The following is a 17,119-nucleotide window of genomic DNA, read 5'->3' on the forward strand; positions in this document are numbered from 1 at the left end:
TGGGATTCTGATGAAGGCCTTCTGCTTTACACTATCTTCTTTCCCTTAATTCACATAATACTTGAAACCTAACATTATTTTACTGGTTTTCAGGGCACCAGAGCATTCCATTTTGAACATTATTTTTAAAAGTATGCTTCATTTACTCCTCTGTTATCAATGAGGATTTGGTCTAAATGCTCAAAGATCCTACAAATTTGTGCAATTGCCCTCAACAACTACTAATATAAAAATGCCAAATAAACCAGTTTTTTGGTGTGTTTTAACATGAGCTTACAATGAGAGTGTAATTTAAAAATGTAAGCATACAACTAGGCTTTACCAAAGAGTAACGTGTTTATTTCACTTAAATTCTTAAAAATACTTTTTTGGCAGTTGTCACATAAAATGTCCTAATGTAAAAAAAAAGTAATAATTAAAAAGAAAAGCATGAAAAAACAGACCCAAAATGTTAAGATTTTATTTACAAAGCTTTTTTGTTGTACAGAAAGTAAAAATGCTGTTACAATCTCAGTGTAACTGGTAGCCACAGACGGTAGACTCACCAATCACAGCTATCCACGCTACAGCAAGAGTCTTACACAAAAACCTAACAACGCTTACAATTTTGTTGGGGTGAAGTCCACAAACTTGGTGGTAGATTACCAAGAGGGACTACATGGAAGGAAGTCGGAATGTCACAGGAACTATTCTTTGGCTCTTTGGGTGGGTGGGTGTCCTGGGGTTTGTATCACAGCTACCTTTTTTTTTTTTTTTTTTTTTAAACAGCTACCAAATCCATGAGCAGTCCAACCAATACTGAACAGTTCTGTTTCTGCAGGTCATCTGGGGTCTTAATCATCATCTCCTTCATCATCTGTTTCTCTCTTCCTCTTTTCACCTTTCCCGCCTTCTTCCTCCTCTGAACAGTAACAAAAATTGACTTTAGGACAGTGGCAAGGCATTTTGCTTAGATTATTGCCAATGGAGGCAGCAACAAAGTTTTTGATGGTTAGGAGATAAAACAATGTAAACTTGATCAGATTAACATAGGTGATTAATAGTGAGTATAAGTGGTGACCATAGAACCAAGAAAAGCAAAATGCACAGCAGCACCTCAACTCACACAGGAAAGTTAAATTGTTTCCTCAATTTTAAGGTGTTTTCTTCCAAATGTTTCTTTTAACAAATCTAGCAGTTACTAAAATGCATATTAATAACCTGAGCTGGTCAGGCATGGTGGCTCATGCCTGTAATCCCAGCATTTTGGGAGGCCAAGGTGGGCGGATGTTCTGAGGTCAGGAGTTCCAGACCATCCTGGCCAATGTGGTGAAACCCTGTCTCTACTAAAAAAAAAAAAAAAAAAAAAAAAAAAAAAAAAAAAAAAAAAAGCCAGGCATGATGGCATGCACCTGTAATCCCAGCTACTCTGGAGGATGAGGCATGAGAATTGCTTGAATCCGGGAGGTGGAGGTTGCAGTGAGCTGAGACTGTGCACTGCACTCCAGCCTGGGTGACAAGAGCAAAACTGTGTCTCCAAAAAAACAACAAAAACCCTCGCGCTATCTAGGATGTCTTCAAGCCATGCTTATTTTCAAGTGACCTCGGACAAGCTTAACCTCTTTAAGACTTTTTCATCTGTAAAATGGGGACAATGGTACTGACTTTAAAATGTTATTCTGAGAATTAAATAACACAAAAAACACTTAGTATGGAACATCGTTAAGACTCAAATTGTAGCAAACTAGTATTAACTATAAAGGAACTTCTTAAGAGTATTATGTAGTCGAGACACAGAGACTTACATATAGACCAGCTTTTTCAACTAATAAAATCCATGGTTATTTTAATGAAATTAACTATATGTTAAAATCGTATTTCAGACAGGTTTTTTTTTTTTTTGAGATGGAGTCTCACTCTATTGCCCAGGCTGGAGTGTAGTGGCGCGATCTTTGCTCGGGACTACAGGCGCCCGCCACCACGCCTGGCTAATTTTTTTGTATTTTTAGTAGAGATGGGGTTTCACTGTGTTAGCCAGGATGGTCTCAATCTCCTGACCTCATGACCCGCCCGCCTCGGTCTCCCAATCATACAGGTTCTTAAAGGCAGTGACCAGGTCCTAACCAGGGTAATATCTAGTGTAAATGTAATTGAGAGCTTGACACAAAGTGGATGCTGAGAAAACATGAGCCAACAGCACAGTGAACACCTGATTCTCTGAGACACAACCATGAGACTTTTATTTATTTTTTTGAGTCAAGGTCTCCCTCTGTCACTCAGGTTGGAGTGCGTCGGCACCATCACAGCCTCACTGCAACTTCAAGCAGTCCTCCCACCTCAGCTTCCCGAGTAGCTGGGACTATAGGCGTGTACCACCATGCGCAGCTAACGTTTTTTTTTTTTTTTTGAGACAGAGTCTTGCTTTGTTGTCCAGGGGAGTGCAGTGGTATGATCTCAGCTCACCGCAATCTCTGCTCCTGGGTTTGACTGCGTGCCACCACAGGATTTCACCATGTTGCCAGGCTGCTCTCGAACTCCTGAACTCAGGTGATCCACCTGCCTCGGCCTCCTAAAGTGCTGAGATTACAGGCATGAGCCACCCCACCCATTTCCAGCTAACTTTTAAATTTTCTGTCAAGACAGGGTCTACGTTGTCCAGGGTGGCATACTTTCAACAGTATTAAATAAGTAACAGCTATTTCACTCGTCTTGGTTGTAGTGGGGAAAGGACTAACACTGATAAAACTGGGAAACTGCTACATCTATTTATATATTCTGAAAATGATGGTTCAATTATTAAAGCCTTCTTTTCTTTTTTTTTAAATGAAATAACTCCCACAGAAACCTCACACTTGGCAGTAAACCAAATGACTGGTCCTAAAAACATATTTAAAACATGGGGACCAGGTTAGGCATGGTGGCTCATACCTGTAATCCCAGCACTTTTGGAGGCCGAGGTGGGTGGATCACCTGAGGTCAGGAGTTTGAGACCAGCCTGGCCAACATGGCGAAACCCCATCTCTACTAAAAATACAAAAATTAGCCAAGTGTGGTGGTGCATGCCTGTAATTCCAGCTACTCGGGAGGCTGAGGCAGAGAATCGCTTGAACTTGGGAGGTGGAGGCTGTAGTGACCTGAGATTGCACCAGTGAACTCCAGACTGGGCGACAGAGCGAGACTCCATCTCAAAAAAAACAACAGGGCATGGTGGCTCACGCCTGTAATCCCAGCACTTGGGGAGGCTGAGGTGGGCAGATTACGAGGTCAGGAGAGAGACCATCCTGGCTAACATGGTGAAACCCTATCTCTACTAAAAATGCAAAAAAATTAGCTGGGCGTGGTGGCAGGTGCCTGTGGTCCCAGCTACTCGGGAGGCTAACGCAGGAGAACGGCGTGAACCCAGGAGGCGAAGCTTGCAGTGAGCCGAGATAGTGCCACTGCACTCCAGCCTGGGAAACAGAGTGAGACTCTGTCGCAAAACACCACCACCACCCCCCCAAAAAAAACCCATGAGGACTGAAGACCAACAGGACCCTTGCCATCAGACAAGAATAACTGCTGTAGCAGCAAGCAGCCTGCACCAGCACAGACACACTGATGGGATGATAGAAACGAGAACGTGAATGTGTGTGTAGACCGCCAGAGCCAAGGGTATTTTATTTTCTTCTCAGTGGGATCAAATTCTAAATAATGGATGTTTTTATCTAATTTTTGACTGATAATGATCAAAATGCATGCATTAGGCCCACCTTCATCTTCATCCTCATCTTCATCTTCTTCATCAAGTCCAAATTCTTCTTCCTAAAGAATAGCAAACAGCCTAACATTAGATTAATTCTGCCAAACTGAAAAGTGCAAATAGTACAAATTCTGCCAAACTAAGTACAAATAAACGCGACAATATCAATCAAGCAGGAAACTGTAATGTTATTTTTATCTACTTTGATGTACCAAGACCCACTGATTTTCCTTAATGTGCTTTATAATTTTTCTAAAAAAAATTTTTTTAAGAAGCAAGCAGTTCATTTGCTAGATGTTTAATTAGTATGTAACTTTGGATAATTCAAGAAATCATCTTAAAATCTCAAATTTCAAAACTGGTTTAGACAAAAATTCCTTTCTATATCCCATTCATATACAAAGCTTCTTTCAGAACCTTAATGTCAATCATACACCTAATGAGATCACACAAACCCCTAGCCTTATTTTTATACTGCAAAAGAGGATGCGTTCTGTTAACAGCTAATGTTGTCTGCCTGTTTCTCAAACCTCTTTGAGGGTCAAAGTCAAGACACTGTTTTCTCCTGCCCTCGTAGAGCATTCATTTCCTCAGGGATCCTCTATTATTGGGTATTCTATAAACCAGACTATCTGCTCTTTCAGGGCACACCACAATCTCATTTCATTTTGTACCCCCAACTCTTTGACATAGCAGGTATATATTTACTGAATTAAACTGAATATACAAGAAAAAATTTAGACTTGGTAAACATAGACTTCCCTACAATTCAATGAAGGAACAGACATACCATCAATTCTCAACATTTCCAGTTTTCTCACCATACTGAATACTCAACTCATTCCTTCCCCCAGAGGGCCAGAACTTACCTTGCACAGCCAGGAACATACTAGTTTGAGTTCAGTAGACATTCCACTTAGTAGTTATTTAAAGGCAGACAAAAACTAAATTAACCGGATTCATATTGTAAATGTATTCACAGGTATACTACTTTCTTCAAAAGGTGTTTTTCTTTTCTTTTGTCATCTTTTTGAAACCCCCACTTTTGTTGTAATTACAAATAGGAAGCAGGGTAGAAAACAGCTGCACTGACCTCCTCACTGACTTCATCGTCATCCTCATCCCCTTCTACATCTTCGTCTTCATCATCTTCTTCATCAAACTCCTCTTCTTCACCATCCTCATCCTCCTCATCTTCCTCATCTTCTCCTTCTGAAAATAGTCCAAAAGGGATTCATTAAACATCCTCGATGCGCCACAGGGCACAAGGTATTGAGAATCTGTGGGCTGGCTCACAGAACAAATCCTGGTAAGGCCACGAACTGCAGTCACTTTCTTTCTACTACGAGATAAAGCTCAGTCCCTTTGTCCAATACAGTCCCATAAAATCAAGAGGGCTAGAAGTCCTGGCAGACAGGATAAACACTTTAATTCTCGCTGATGAAATGATACAATGGCTAAGATTTGCTTCAAAATAATATAGAGTGGGGAAGAAGGGAAGGGTATGCAGGAATAAAGCAAGATCAGCTATGACCAATAATTGCTGAAGCTGAGTGATAAGAATATGGGGGTTTGTTTCGCTATTATTTTTACCTTTATCACTATCTGAAATTTTTCACAGTAAAAAGTAAAAAAAAAAAAAAAAAAATCATGTACCTTCTCTTGGGTAATGATACCACCAGTCACAGTCAGCTGCTCAAATCAGGAACCTGAGAAACACCCATAATAACCCCGTGACTCAGGGGACAGGAGGCTGAGAGGCACCTGCATCTCTACCTGATTGTGCAGACCGCTAGTGTGGCATTCTTGCTTCTCCTGGGTCCTAGAGCTCACCATGCTCTCACCTACCTCCTGGTCTCTGCATGCTCTTTCCATCCTCTTTGCTTGGCTAACTCTGACTCCACCTTGGAGTCTCAGTCAACATCACTTCCTTAGGCAGTCTTACTCACCAGACCTCCCAATGTCAGGTCATAGGCTCTCACCATGAGTATGTGGTGCTTCTCCATTACAATACACTTTGCTTACTTGCAATTATTATTTACGATTTTTAATTTAAAACAATTTTTTTTCTGTACAGATGGGGTTTGGCTATGTTGCCCAGGCTGGTCTTGAACTCCTGGATTCCAGCAATCATCCTTCCTCACCCTTCCCAAGTGTGTTAGGATAACAAGTGTGAGCCACCATACACAGCCTATTTATGATTAAAAATATATATAACCATTTCTCTGTGAGGTCCAAGAGGGTAGGCATCTTGTTTTTTTTTTTTAAATCACTATTTTCCATAGTGCCTGGCACATAGGAAATGCTCCAGTATTTGTTGGCTGATCCATCTTTGCTCTCAGGAACTGCCCCCCACCTTCCAAGGAATATCCTTTACCAGCTCTTGCACATGTGGCTGTTCTTGAGGTGAACTTAAATAGACAACAAGCACAAATGGTTTTTAGGAAAAATGGAAAAATTACAGAAGGGACAAAGGGACATAACATTTGGAAGTAGGTGAGATGTCCTATTCTCTGTCCATTTTACCACCTTATAACTCATTAATTTTTGCCTGTCTCAATATGCTTCAAAAAAAAAAAAAACTGCAAAAATGCTTCCATTAATTGCACCCAACCTCCTTCTTTTCTTCCTCTATCTTCTTGATAATTTCTGCTGTATGTGCTAATTTTTAAAGAAAAGAGGTATTTATACTTACTGATGTGAAAACTAATCATTCTGCTTCCTCTAAGCCAGGGGTCCCCAACTCCCAGGACTGGCACTGGTCTGTGGCCTGGGCCGCACAGCAGGAGGTGAAGAGCAGGCCAGTGAACATTACCACCTGAGCTCCGCCTCCTGTCACATCACCTGTTAGATTCTCATGAGTGCAAATTCTATTGTGAACTGCGCATGGGAGGGATCTAGACTGTGCACTCCTTATGAGAATCTAATGCCTGATGTAAGGTGGAACAGTTTCATCTCAAAACCATTCAGCTGCTGCCCCCAACCCCTTTCCCGCATCTGTGGAAAAACTGTCTTCCATGAAATCAGTTCCTGTGCCAAAAAGGTTGGAGACTGCTGCTCTAAGCCACCTGGAGGTAAGAAGTGTTTTATTCTAAGAACGACTGAGAGTAAACAAACTCAGCATGCAAAGAAAACACAAACTTAACAGGAGTGATATCTTGGGTAGGAAGTATTAGTTATTTCTTAAAATCAGTAAATCTGTAAAATATGTAAACATCCTGGGTCAAATGCCAAAACTACTGAAAATCATCTTTTAATTCTATGTTATGATCAGAGATTCTTTCCCTTATGAATGAAAAATGGAATCTAACATATAGTTATTTGAAATCATTACCTTTTTAAACTCTGGTCATATGTCAATGGAAGGGAAAGCTATTTTATTTATAGTTGGCAATAACAAACAGGTACCAAGTACCTACTAAGTGTCAGGCCTTATGAATCAAGAGATTTACCCAAGATGATGACTGTAGTACAGTAGGACAGTGGTCCTCAACCTTTTTGGCACCAGGGACCAGTTTTGTAGAAGACAACGTTTCCACAGCCTGTGGGTCGGGGGATGGTTTCAGAATGATTCAAATGCATTATATTTATTCTGCACTTTATTTCTATTATTACATTGTAACACATAATGATACACAACTCATGATGTGGAATCATTGGGAACCCTGAGCTTGTTTTCCCTGCAACTAGACAGTCCCATCTGGGGGCAATGGGAGACACTGACACCCGAAGTGTGCTGCTTATGTCCAATATACTCCATAATCTTGTTTTGGTTGCTGTCACTGCAGAAACCTTTGCTTCACAAAGATAGGATATTGGAAATGGAAGCAGGTTTTTCAGTGCTTTTTTGGCAATCTCGGGATATTCCACCTTGATTTTAATCCAGAATATAGAGATTTTGAAGTTATCTCAAACCATACTTTTAAGGCCACTGCCATTTGTGATCTCAACCAGTTGATCCTCTTCAAGCATGAACAAAGTCAATTGACCTGGCTTATTCACAAATGGGTCGTGGATCCATTCCTTCCCAGGTTGGGGTCTTTTGTGATTGGGAAGTAATGCTCAAACTCTTTTGAAAGCTGAGATAGATGATCATGCACCAGCTGCGAGAAAGGCGGCCCTGGCTCAGTCTCTTTCAAAATCACTGCTACTGTTTGAAACATGTCAAAAATCCCAATGCTCAGAATAGAAAACTAAATAACGTATGTTCTCACTTATAAGTGGGGGCTGGGGAGGGAGAGCATCAGGAAGACTAGCTAATGGACAGTGGGCTTAATACGTAGGTGATGGGATGGCACATGTTTATCTATGCGACAAACCTGCATGTGAACCCCTGAACTTATTAAAAAAAGTTTTACCACTTATTCTGTTACTAAAATGTTCTGCTAGTGGTGACTGTTAATTCTAAAAGAAATCTCTGGAGCAGGCCTCGTAACTCAAAAACTCTGGCCAGTGATCCACCTTTAGAACACCACCTCGCTTCTCTGTGTAAGAGAAGTATTCTCTGCATCCATCTCACAGAGCTGTGTGAACAGACATGGGTTAAGGGCATGTACTTTAATGTGGTTGATAATTTTAATCACATCCTGCAAAATGTTAAGTTCAGGTGACACCTGTCAGCTAGCCAGCATTTCTCTAAGGATGACACAGTGCATAGACTCACATCCAGAAGTGACCTCTTTGACTCGAGTAGTAAACCAGAAAGCCGTCCAGCCATGGCAGCCGCTCCATCTGTGCATATACGACACAAAATGACCAATTCAGTTTTCCTGATATGTAATCATTCAAAAGACTTGAATAGTTCTGCAGCTGTGGTGTTGGTTGGCAACGAAGTACACATAACATAGTCTCATGCACATCCTCCTGAAAATATATCGCACAAAAACAAGCATTGTTGCCATGTTGTCAACACTGGCAGACTCATCAACCTGCATTGCGTACCACGGTGACTCATCAATCCTCTCTAACAACTGTGCCTCAATATCCTCTCCTATTTCATCAATTCATCTAGTTATGGTGCTAGCCGAAAGAGGAACACGTGCCACCTTTTGAACTGCAGCTTAACTGCAGCCTCTCCTAAAAGTTCACGACAAATGTCCTTAGCAACAGGCAGGATCAACTCTTCAATAGTAAAGGGCGTACTTTAGCAATGCAGTTAGTTAAGGACTTCGCTTTAGCAATGCAGTTGGCCACTAAGAATGAGATGTTCTCAGTGTAGTCACATTTGATGAAGTGGCAGCTTTCAATAATTGCCTCTGTTTTTCATGTTCACATTTGTTTCTTTTGAAAAACTCCAAAGGCTTGTCTTTTAAATGCAGGGTGCTTGGTCTCCAAGTGGTGAAGCAATTTTTTTTGTGTGTGTGTGAGATGGAGTCTCGCTCTATCGCCCAGGCTCAAGTGCAGCAGCGCAATCTCAGCTCACTGCAACCTCTGCCTCCCAGGTTCAAGCAATTCTCATGCCTCAGCCTCCAGAGAAGCTGGGACTAAAGGTGTGCACCACCATGTCTGGCTAATTTTTGTATTTTTGTAGAGCCGGGGTTTCCCCATGTTGGCCAGGCTGGTCTTGAACTCCTGACCTCAGGTGATCCACCTCGGCCTCCGTAACTGCTGGGGTTATAGGCGTGAGCCACTGTGCCCAACCAGTGAAGCGGTTTCGAAGGTTTCATGGCTTTATTGGATAGCTGGTTGCCACATATTATACAAAGTGGGCTTGGAGAATGTGAATCGTCTGTTGCAATGAACCTGTAATTTAAGTAGCACTCTTGGTATTTTCTTTTCAATGAAGCTTTCTTTTCATTGGCAGTCTTGTCTTCCGCTGTCTCATTACTGGATCTTTCCCCCTTTACAAAGAAGTTCTCCAGCGACGTTTTTTACTCATGTTGGATAGGGTTAGCTTGTGGGCCTACCAAAACTGTGACTTAGACGAATACGCAGTGCAGGAAAGAGGTGCGGATGGAAGTGGTAAATAAAAAAATGGGCAGGCCAGGCATGGACTAAAATAAGCATCAGATTCTGACTTAAAGCCTGTCACCAGATGCAGCTGTACAACTGAAGTACACCAACTCACTTGCCACTATAAAGCCTGCCACCAGATGAAGCTTAATTGTCACTTGCCACTCACAGATAGGGTTTGATGAGTCTGCAAGCAATTGATTAATTATGATCTCTGTACAGTCAAACCTCTTTGCTAATGTTAATCTGTATTTGCAGCCACTCCCCAGCACTGGCATCACCACCTCAGCTCCACCTTGGATCATCAGGCATTAGATTCTCATAAGGAGCACACAACCTAGACCCCTCACACGTGCAGTTCACAACAGGGTTTGCACTCCTATGAGAATCTAATACCAACCACTATTGATCTGACAGGAGGTGGAGCCCAGACAGTAATATGAGCAATAGAGAGTGGCTGTAAATACAGATGAGGCTTCCCCACCGCTCATGCGGCCTGGTTCCTAACAGGTCATGGAGCGGTACCAGTCTGTGGCCTGTGGGTTGAAGACCCCTGAAGTAGGAAGACTTGAGAAGAACAGAGTGGCAAGCCTGTAAGAGTAAGGGGTTTACAGTTTAATACGCACAGCATCCTAACCTAGCTTGTAGGCTTCAGGAGATGCTTCCCAGGCCAGATTCAATGTCTCATCCCTGTAATCCCACCACTTGGGGAGGCTGAGGTGGGAGGATCCATTGAGGCCAGGGTCTTATGAAATAGGCCTAAGCTATCAATTTAATGGAATGCCTACATTAAAAAAAATACACACGCATACGTGCACACACACACACTTTTCCTTAATAGTAAGAACATCTAGTAGCTTTTTTTTTGAGGCAGCCTCTCTGTCTTCTGAGATGGAGTGCAGTGGGGCACAATCATGGCTCACTGTAGCCTCAAACTCCTAGGTTCAAGTGATTCTCCCACCTCAGCCTCCAGTCTTCTGAGTAGCTAAGACTCCAGGTATGTGCCACCACACCTGGCTAATTTTTTTTCTATTTTCTGTAGAAACAAGGTATTGCCATGTTGCCTAGGCTAGTCTCAAACTCCTGGGCTCAAGCAATGCCCTCCGCCTTGGCCTCCCAAAGTGCTGGGATTACAGGTGTGTGCCACTGCACCCGGCCAACATCCAATAGCTTTTATCAGAGGCTTTGAAAGGCAGACATCAGGTTCACTGGATGCTGAGCTTACTCACCTTCATCTTCCTCCTCTTCATCCACACCATCCACCTCGGCATCTGAGTCAGGTGCTTCCTGGTCCTCTCGGTCATAGCCATCCAAGTAGGTAAGCTGCGGCAGGAGCTTGAAGACACTCTCTCGGTAGTCATTCAGGTTAGTAACCTCACAGTTAAACAGGTCCAGGCTTTTCAGACATTCTAACTTTTTCTGAGGAAAAGGATCAAAAACCACAACTCCTAAACCAAAGGAATATAAGTAACAAACCCATCTCTTGAAGAGGTAAAATTCTAGGCTCTATATTCGATTCCTGCTACCCATTCAGTCTCATATACAAAAAAACACATCAAGTCTTTTGCAACCTTTATATTAGGTTACTAGACTTTAGTCCCTCTCTTCCTTTATCTACTCTCCCAGAGAACTATGTGTTTTTCTGGCAGCGTAGTAGTCTAAAGCAATATAAATTGAAAATAATTTTTATTAAATCCAGCTATTTTCACAGTATGAGACAATCAAACAGTTTAATAAATTTAGCTGAAACAAATGTTAACATTCGAGTAATCAAATGGCCATTAAGAACTTCCTGGGTATCAAGCAGTCTTTAATGTTCTAGGGTGGTAGTATAGGGAAAAATTCAGAGATTTATAACACAATCTCAGGGTGCTTACAATTTTACTTAGGGCACAGACATGAAACACTAGAGAATGAAATAAAATATAAAGTGTGGCAATGCAGCTATTTTCAGGGAAGACAGGAGTCAATACAGGCTGGGGAAAAAGCAGAGGGGCGCAGAGTTGAAACTTCAGAAATAGGGAGAAACATTGCACTCTTCTTTTTCAATGTTTGGGGAAAAGACTGACATGTTACCAGACTCCTATGATGTGAAGTTCTTCAGATTTTATTTACCATACCTTGAAATTTTGTTGCAATACCTTATTTCTTTGGAACCATCAGTTTCATCTATCTAAAAACAGTTAAGCTATAAAAAGGTGGCCTAAGTTTTCTGAGTAGTCAAAGTGCACTGGAAAATGTCTATGTATTTACTCAGATCTTCATTTATTATGTGTACTAGTATTTCAATCCCAGGTCTATGAAGTTTTGATTAAGGGTAAATTAAGAGACTACACTATAGGCAAGTCAGGAGATAGCAACAGGAAGCGACAGTAGACCCTTGTAGATAGAAGAGGGAGCAGCCTATGAAAGGCAAACCCAATGTGAAGTAGCACATAGCCTGGTGCCTTCCAGAATAGGAGTAATAAGTACATATATTTAGATAGCTTCACAGACACAACCTTTAATGGTTCTGAATCAAGAGAAAATCCTTGGTATTCTCTAAGAAAAGAATACTAAAAACACCCAAACAAACATTAAAAGGACCTCCACATGAAATAATTTCTAAAAAATAAATGTTGATGCTTAACAGGCTTTGCTGCTTTATTAGGAAAGCTGTTACAACACTCACAACGACCTGAGAAGAAAGGCAGACAAAACAAAACCTTATTTTCAGAACTCAAGGTATCTATGTAGTTCTGAGAAGATATAAAATGATATGAAAATCTGCCTCAAGGCTCTAGAGCAGGGGTTGGGAACCGGTGGTCCAGTGGCCAATTCTGGCCCACCACTTGTTTTTGTAAAATAAGCTCTACTGGAACACAGTCACACTCATTTATTTATGTATGGCTCTTTATGTGCTAAAATGGCCAAGCAGACTAGTTGTGACAGAGACTATATAAACAAGCTATAAAGCCAAATGAACCTACTATTTGGCCCTTAGAGAAAAGGGCTACTGACCCCTGCACATGAAGAAACTTGATCTTCTTGATCAAGAAAGAGGCTCCCACACTTGTTTTATTCATGCAGGGAACACGCAGCAGGGTTACAGCAACAGGCAAACGTTGCATCCCTCAAAACACAAATTGTACAATGATCCAAGAGTCTGTGGACCAAACAATGTGCTTATATAGTCAGTTCCTTGACCTCTTAAGAAAGCTGTCCCCAGCCCTTCTGGTCATAGAGCTGCTTTTGTAACATGTAATTTTCAGATTAGGTTTCCTTCCAGTCAGGCCCTGACTTCCAGAAGCCCAGGTATGACTTCTTGCCAAAGAGGAAAAAAATGCTGCAATGCCACCCCAGACAGCTAGCTAGCATACTGGCTTTCTCTTCACAAAGACTGACTCGATGCCAGCTAGAGTGTCAGCTTCAGGCAGCTTTTCCAAAAAGGTTCACTCTAAAAATTCTCCACTTAAAAGTAATGAGCCATTTATATTTCAGAATTATTTCCTAGAAATAGGTGCACAAAAACACATACAACCTCTGATATTTATCTAATGCTTTTTAATACCAAAAGTCGTTTCTCTATCTAGTTTCACTGACTCTTCCAGTATACAGGGCCTCCAAGGCGCTCCTGTTTCCGAAACTGTACAATTATGTGAGATTTCTGGCTACTTCCTGGCAAAGCACCCCTTATCAAACAATTTGGACATGCCAATCAGTAGGTTGAAAAATGAAATGAAAGCAAGAAAACAACAAAAATCCCAAATAACTATAGTACTCTGGAATTGCTGAAAGTAGTAAAATTGTGCTTTAAGGCCCAATAGGCACAAAATACACTATACACAGATTATTCAGGATCCCAATGTAATGTGTAAATACTGATAGAAAAAATTACAACTCTACCATACCAGAAATTTGATGTAAGCTAATAGGCTAGCCATAATAAACATTAAACATTTTATTAACAATAATTTTGCTTGCCTTCTTAGAATTTAGAAGGGCTTTGGGGGATGGTTTGGATGGCCCAGGTCTCTTAAAAAAGGTGTCCAAGGAAGTTTGAATTGATGCCTTCTTTGTCTCTCGATTAATGTCCCTGTAGCAAGCAGAGGCATTCACAATCATTGCATTGACTGTAAGAACTGGGCTCAAAGTAGACGGTGTTCAAAATGTATGTGGTTAATGAGGATGAGGATGGTGTTTTTCCCCACTGAAGAATACTGCCAGAAATCAAAATGGACCCAACTTCTCCCCCCTTCACCTTCTCCAAGTTAGAACTTCAGGAGACCAACCTAGCACCACCAGGAATCTCAGTGCCAAGTACAGCAGAATGGCGGGACCCCAGGCTTTTCGAAATAGCTCTGGTGTGCAGCCCTGTGGCTCTGCCACAGGGTGTGTGACTCTGGACAAGGGATTCAGCCTCACCCAAGCCTTAGCTTCCTCAATATAAAATAAGGGCCATGCTACTTCTATCCACTTTGTAGCCAAGTTTTTTTTTTTTTTTTGACAATTACTAATAAAACATGCCTAAAGCACCCAGTAAGTGTATGGGTATAGCAGATCCTCTAAAAATGGTGAACACAACCAAGATTACTTTTCATCCTTCACTATCCTGGGGGACTGAGACTTTCACAGCCACCAGAGGGTCCTCTTATACATTACTGACCAGATCCGGAAAAAACTTAAGCAAACAAACAACTCCCACACAGTATTTGCTTCTGCTCCATTGCTGTGTGCTACAACACTGAAAAACGCTTCTGATCATCAGAGGATTCAGGCTGCCACGAGAATCAGGTAATGGCCAGTCATCAACTGGCCAACAGTGAAAAGGTACTGCCTGCTACTCTGTTCTTTAAAAATCAAACGAGGGGGAAAAAACAGGGGGCGGGAGGAGAAGGGTTTCTTATGCTCACAACAACCTAGGATTAGTATGTCTGTCACTAACCAATAAACAAAGGCTTAGTGTAGCCCATCTGAATGGGAAAGCATCAGCAATTAAAATTTGGTGCTCCTGTTGGAATTCCCAGCTTAAGGAAATTTGGGCATGAAATAAATTTACAGGTGGAAAGAGAACAGGTCCCAAGGGCTATGGAAAGCACAGCAGACTGTGATTTTTTTTTTTCTTTTCTGAGATGCAGTGTCATTCTGTCACCCAGGCTGGAGTGCAGAGGCATGATCTCAGCTCACTGCAACCTTCACCTCCTGGGTTCAAGTGATTCTCCTGCCTCAGCCTCTCCCAAGTAGCTGGAATTACAGGCGCCTGCCACCATGCCTGGGTAATTTTTTGCATTTTTAGTGGAGATGGGTTTTACCATGTTGGCCAGGCTGGTCTCAAACTCCTGACCTCAAGTGATCTGCCCGCCTCGGCCTTCCAAAGTGCTGGGATTACAGGCGTGAAACACCGTGCCCAGCCTAGACTTAGATTTGAATCCCTACTCTGCCATTTGTCCCGAACAATTATCTACATTCTCTAAACTCAGCTTCCTCATCTCTAAAAAGAGGACAGTCATTCTCTCTTCCCTGGGTTATATAAGGATACAATGGGCAAATGTTCATGTCCTTGGATGCAGCAAAAGTCAGTAAATGTTGGCTTAAATACTAGAAATGGGGGTTGGTTTGAAGGAAATGAATGAAACTGTAAGAGCCTGAGTATCTGGGTATACCTGTAATAGGAAAAAGGGCAAAATGCATGGAGCATTGGTGAGGCATTACATTTATGAGAAATATGAGCTCTTAAATATGGACAACTTAATGAAATGTAAAACTAAAGAGACTCAGCCAGACATGGTGGCTCAGGCCTGTAGTCCTAGCACTTTGGGAGGTCGAGGTGGAAGGATCACTTGCGGGCAGGAGTTCAAGACCAGCCTGGCCTAACCTAGTGAGACCTCTCTAAAAGAATACATATATTACACAGACACAAAGAGACTCAGTAAAAGGTGATTAAATCTGTATTGGAGCAGTCTCAAACTGTTTAGGAAGGAAAAGATCTTCTAACTCTTGTCAGGAAGTCCTCTTCATTATAAAAGAAGCTACAATTTAACTCTGTCTTCCCCTGAAATATCAACAGAGCATTCTATACAAGTGATGTGAAATCCACATATTTTAATACACTCTGACATCAGAATAGAGACAACAGAGAAGAAATGTCTCACCCTCTAGGGTCTCTTCTGGATTCTGAAAGACACCTATATGCTACACAACCCACTGCCAAATAGCACAGCCTACGGAGCTGCCCTACAAACTGCATTAAGCCCCCTGCCTCTGGAAGCCCTTTTCTGGCCACTACAACTTCCACACAAACTGGACAAAAAGCAAAGTTAAGTACATTAACTTACAAAGCAAAGTAAATACATTACTTTATCTTATTCTCAGAACTCCTAAGTGAGGTAAGTAAGGCAGGGATTATTATCCTCCCTGCTATAAATGAGGAAACTGAGGCCCAGAGAGAAGAAGCAGTTTGCCCAAGGTCACACAGCAAGTCTAAAACCCAAGTGGCACTAAAACTTAGCTTTTCATATCTTATCCCAATATGTAAGACTGAGGATGATCTTGGGGTTTCCATGCAAAACTCTAGGCAACAGTAATCCAGCTAGAATACAAGATCATGAATTAGATGACTTAAAGCTTAAAATGGAGCTGTCTTTGATTGTTCCATCTACAATTCAGGCATGCCACACAACATAAATAGCCTTTTCTGTTAGAGTATAAAAGTGCATAATGGCTTGGCCAGTCTGGGGGAAAAAATTGTTAAGAGACATGTTTAAGGCTATACAGTCAATATATAAATTTCAAAAGTGGACCCAAAACAAAATACCCCCAAAAATTCTCTTCTGAAGGATGCCACCACAATATCAGGCAGGGAGAGAGCAAAGTTACAAGAATACATCTAATTAGAGAGGCCCTGATCTTTAAAATTGGGACTTCTATAAAAAGTAAAAAACCACCACTTTCTCAACCAATTATTATTGCCAGTAATTCCCCCCGACTATAAAGAAAAATGAAAATGAAAATGACCAGTAAATCCCAGTTTCCAAATTCTCGGTTTCTTACCAAAGGTTCCAAGGTGCTGATATCTTTCAGTTTATTTCCACTTAAGTTTAGATGTGTGAGATTTGGAAGTTTTTCAGCTAACATGTCCAGACCTCCAAAGATTCTATTTTCACTGAGTTCAAGCTGCAAGAGAAAATGGATACAGCACAAACACAAATACACAAAGAGAAAAACAAATCATTTAAGGTATTATAAGTAACCAATACAGTTCTCAAATATGTATCAAGATCAAATGATCCATATTTCTATCAGGGCATACGTGTTCATTTTGTTTAAATCCAAATAATTAACAGGAGAAGGAAAGGTCAGAAGTATTGTGTTTTCCTAATCAGCTGCTACTAACAGCTTACTCAAGAACTGGTTTCTAACATCAGCAAATAAATTTTCTAACTTAAAAAGTAGGTCAAAACCAATTAGAAT

The 17,119-nt window shown here is 41.3% G+C and overlaps 1 protein-coding gene across 3 annotated transcripts in view; it reads right to left on the reverse strand.

Moving 5' to 3' along the window:
• Window positions 1-444: 444 nt before the first annotated feature.
• The window catches only part of ANP32B (acidic nuclear phosphoprotein 32 family member B), a 32,021-nt gene continuing 15,346 nt past the window's right edge, over window positions 445-17,119 (reverse strand). For 2 of the 3 annotated variants that reach the window (XM_050762251.1, XM_050762249.1), the window contains exons 3-7: window positions 16,700-16,822; window positions 10,900-11,089; window positions 4,812-4,930; window positions 3,729-3,780; window positions 445-901 (exon numbers count right to left, since the gene is read on the reverse strand). In XM_050762251.1, the coding sequence (XP_050618208.1) occupies window positions 834-901; window positions 3,729-3,780; window positions 4,812-4,930; window positions 10,900-11,089; window positions 16,700-16,822 (552 nt within the window). In that variant the 3' untranslated portion in view covers window positions 445-833. Of the gene's footprint in view, window positions 902-3,728; window positions 3,781-4,811; window positions 4,931-5,969; window positions 8,582-10,899; window positions 11,090-16,699; window positions 16,823-17,119 lie in introns of those variants that run through there. The other variant, XM_050762252.1, reaches the window with a different exon arrangement.

This window comes from Macaca thibetana, chromosome 15 (genome assembly GCF_024542745.1).
Source record: "Macaca thibetana thibetana isolate TM-01 chromosome 15, ASM2454274v1, whole genome shotgun sequence".
In the NCBI taxonomy this organism is placed as follows: domain Eukaryota; kingdom Metazoa; phylum Chordata; class Mammalia; order Primates; family Cercopithecidae; genus Macaca; species Macaca thibetana.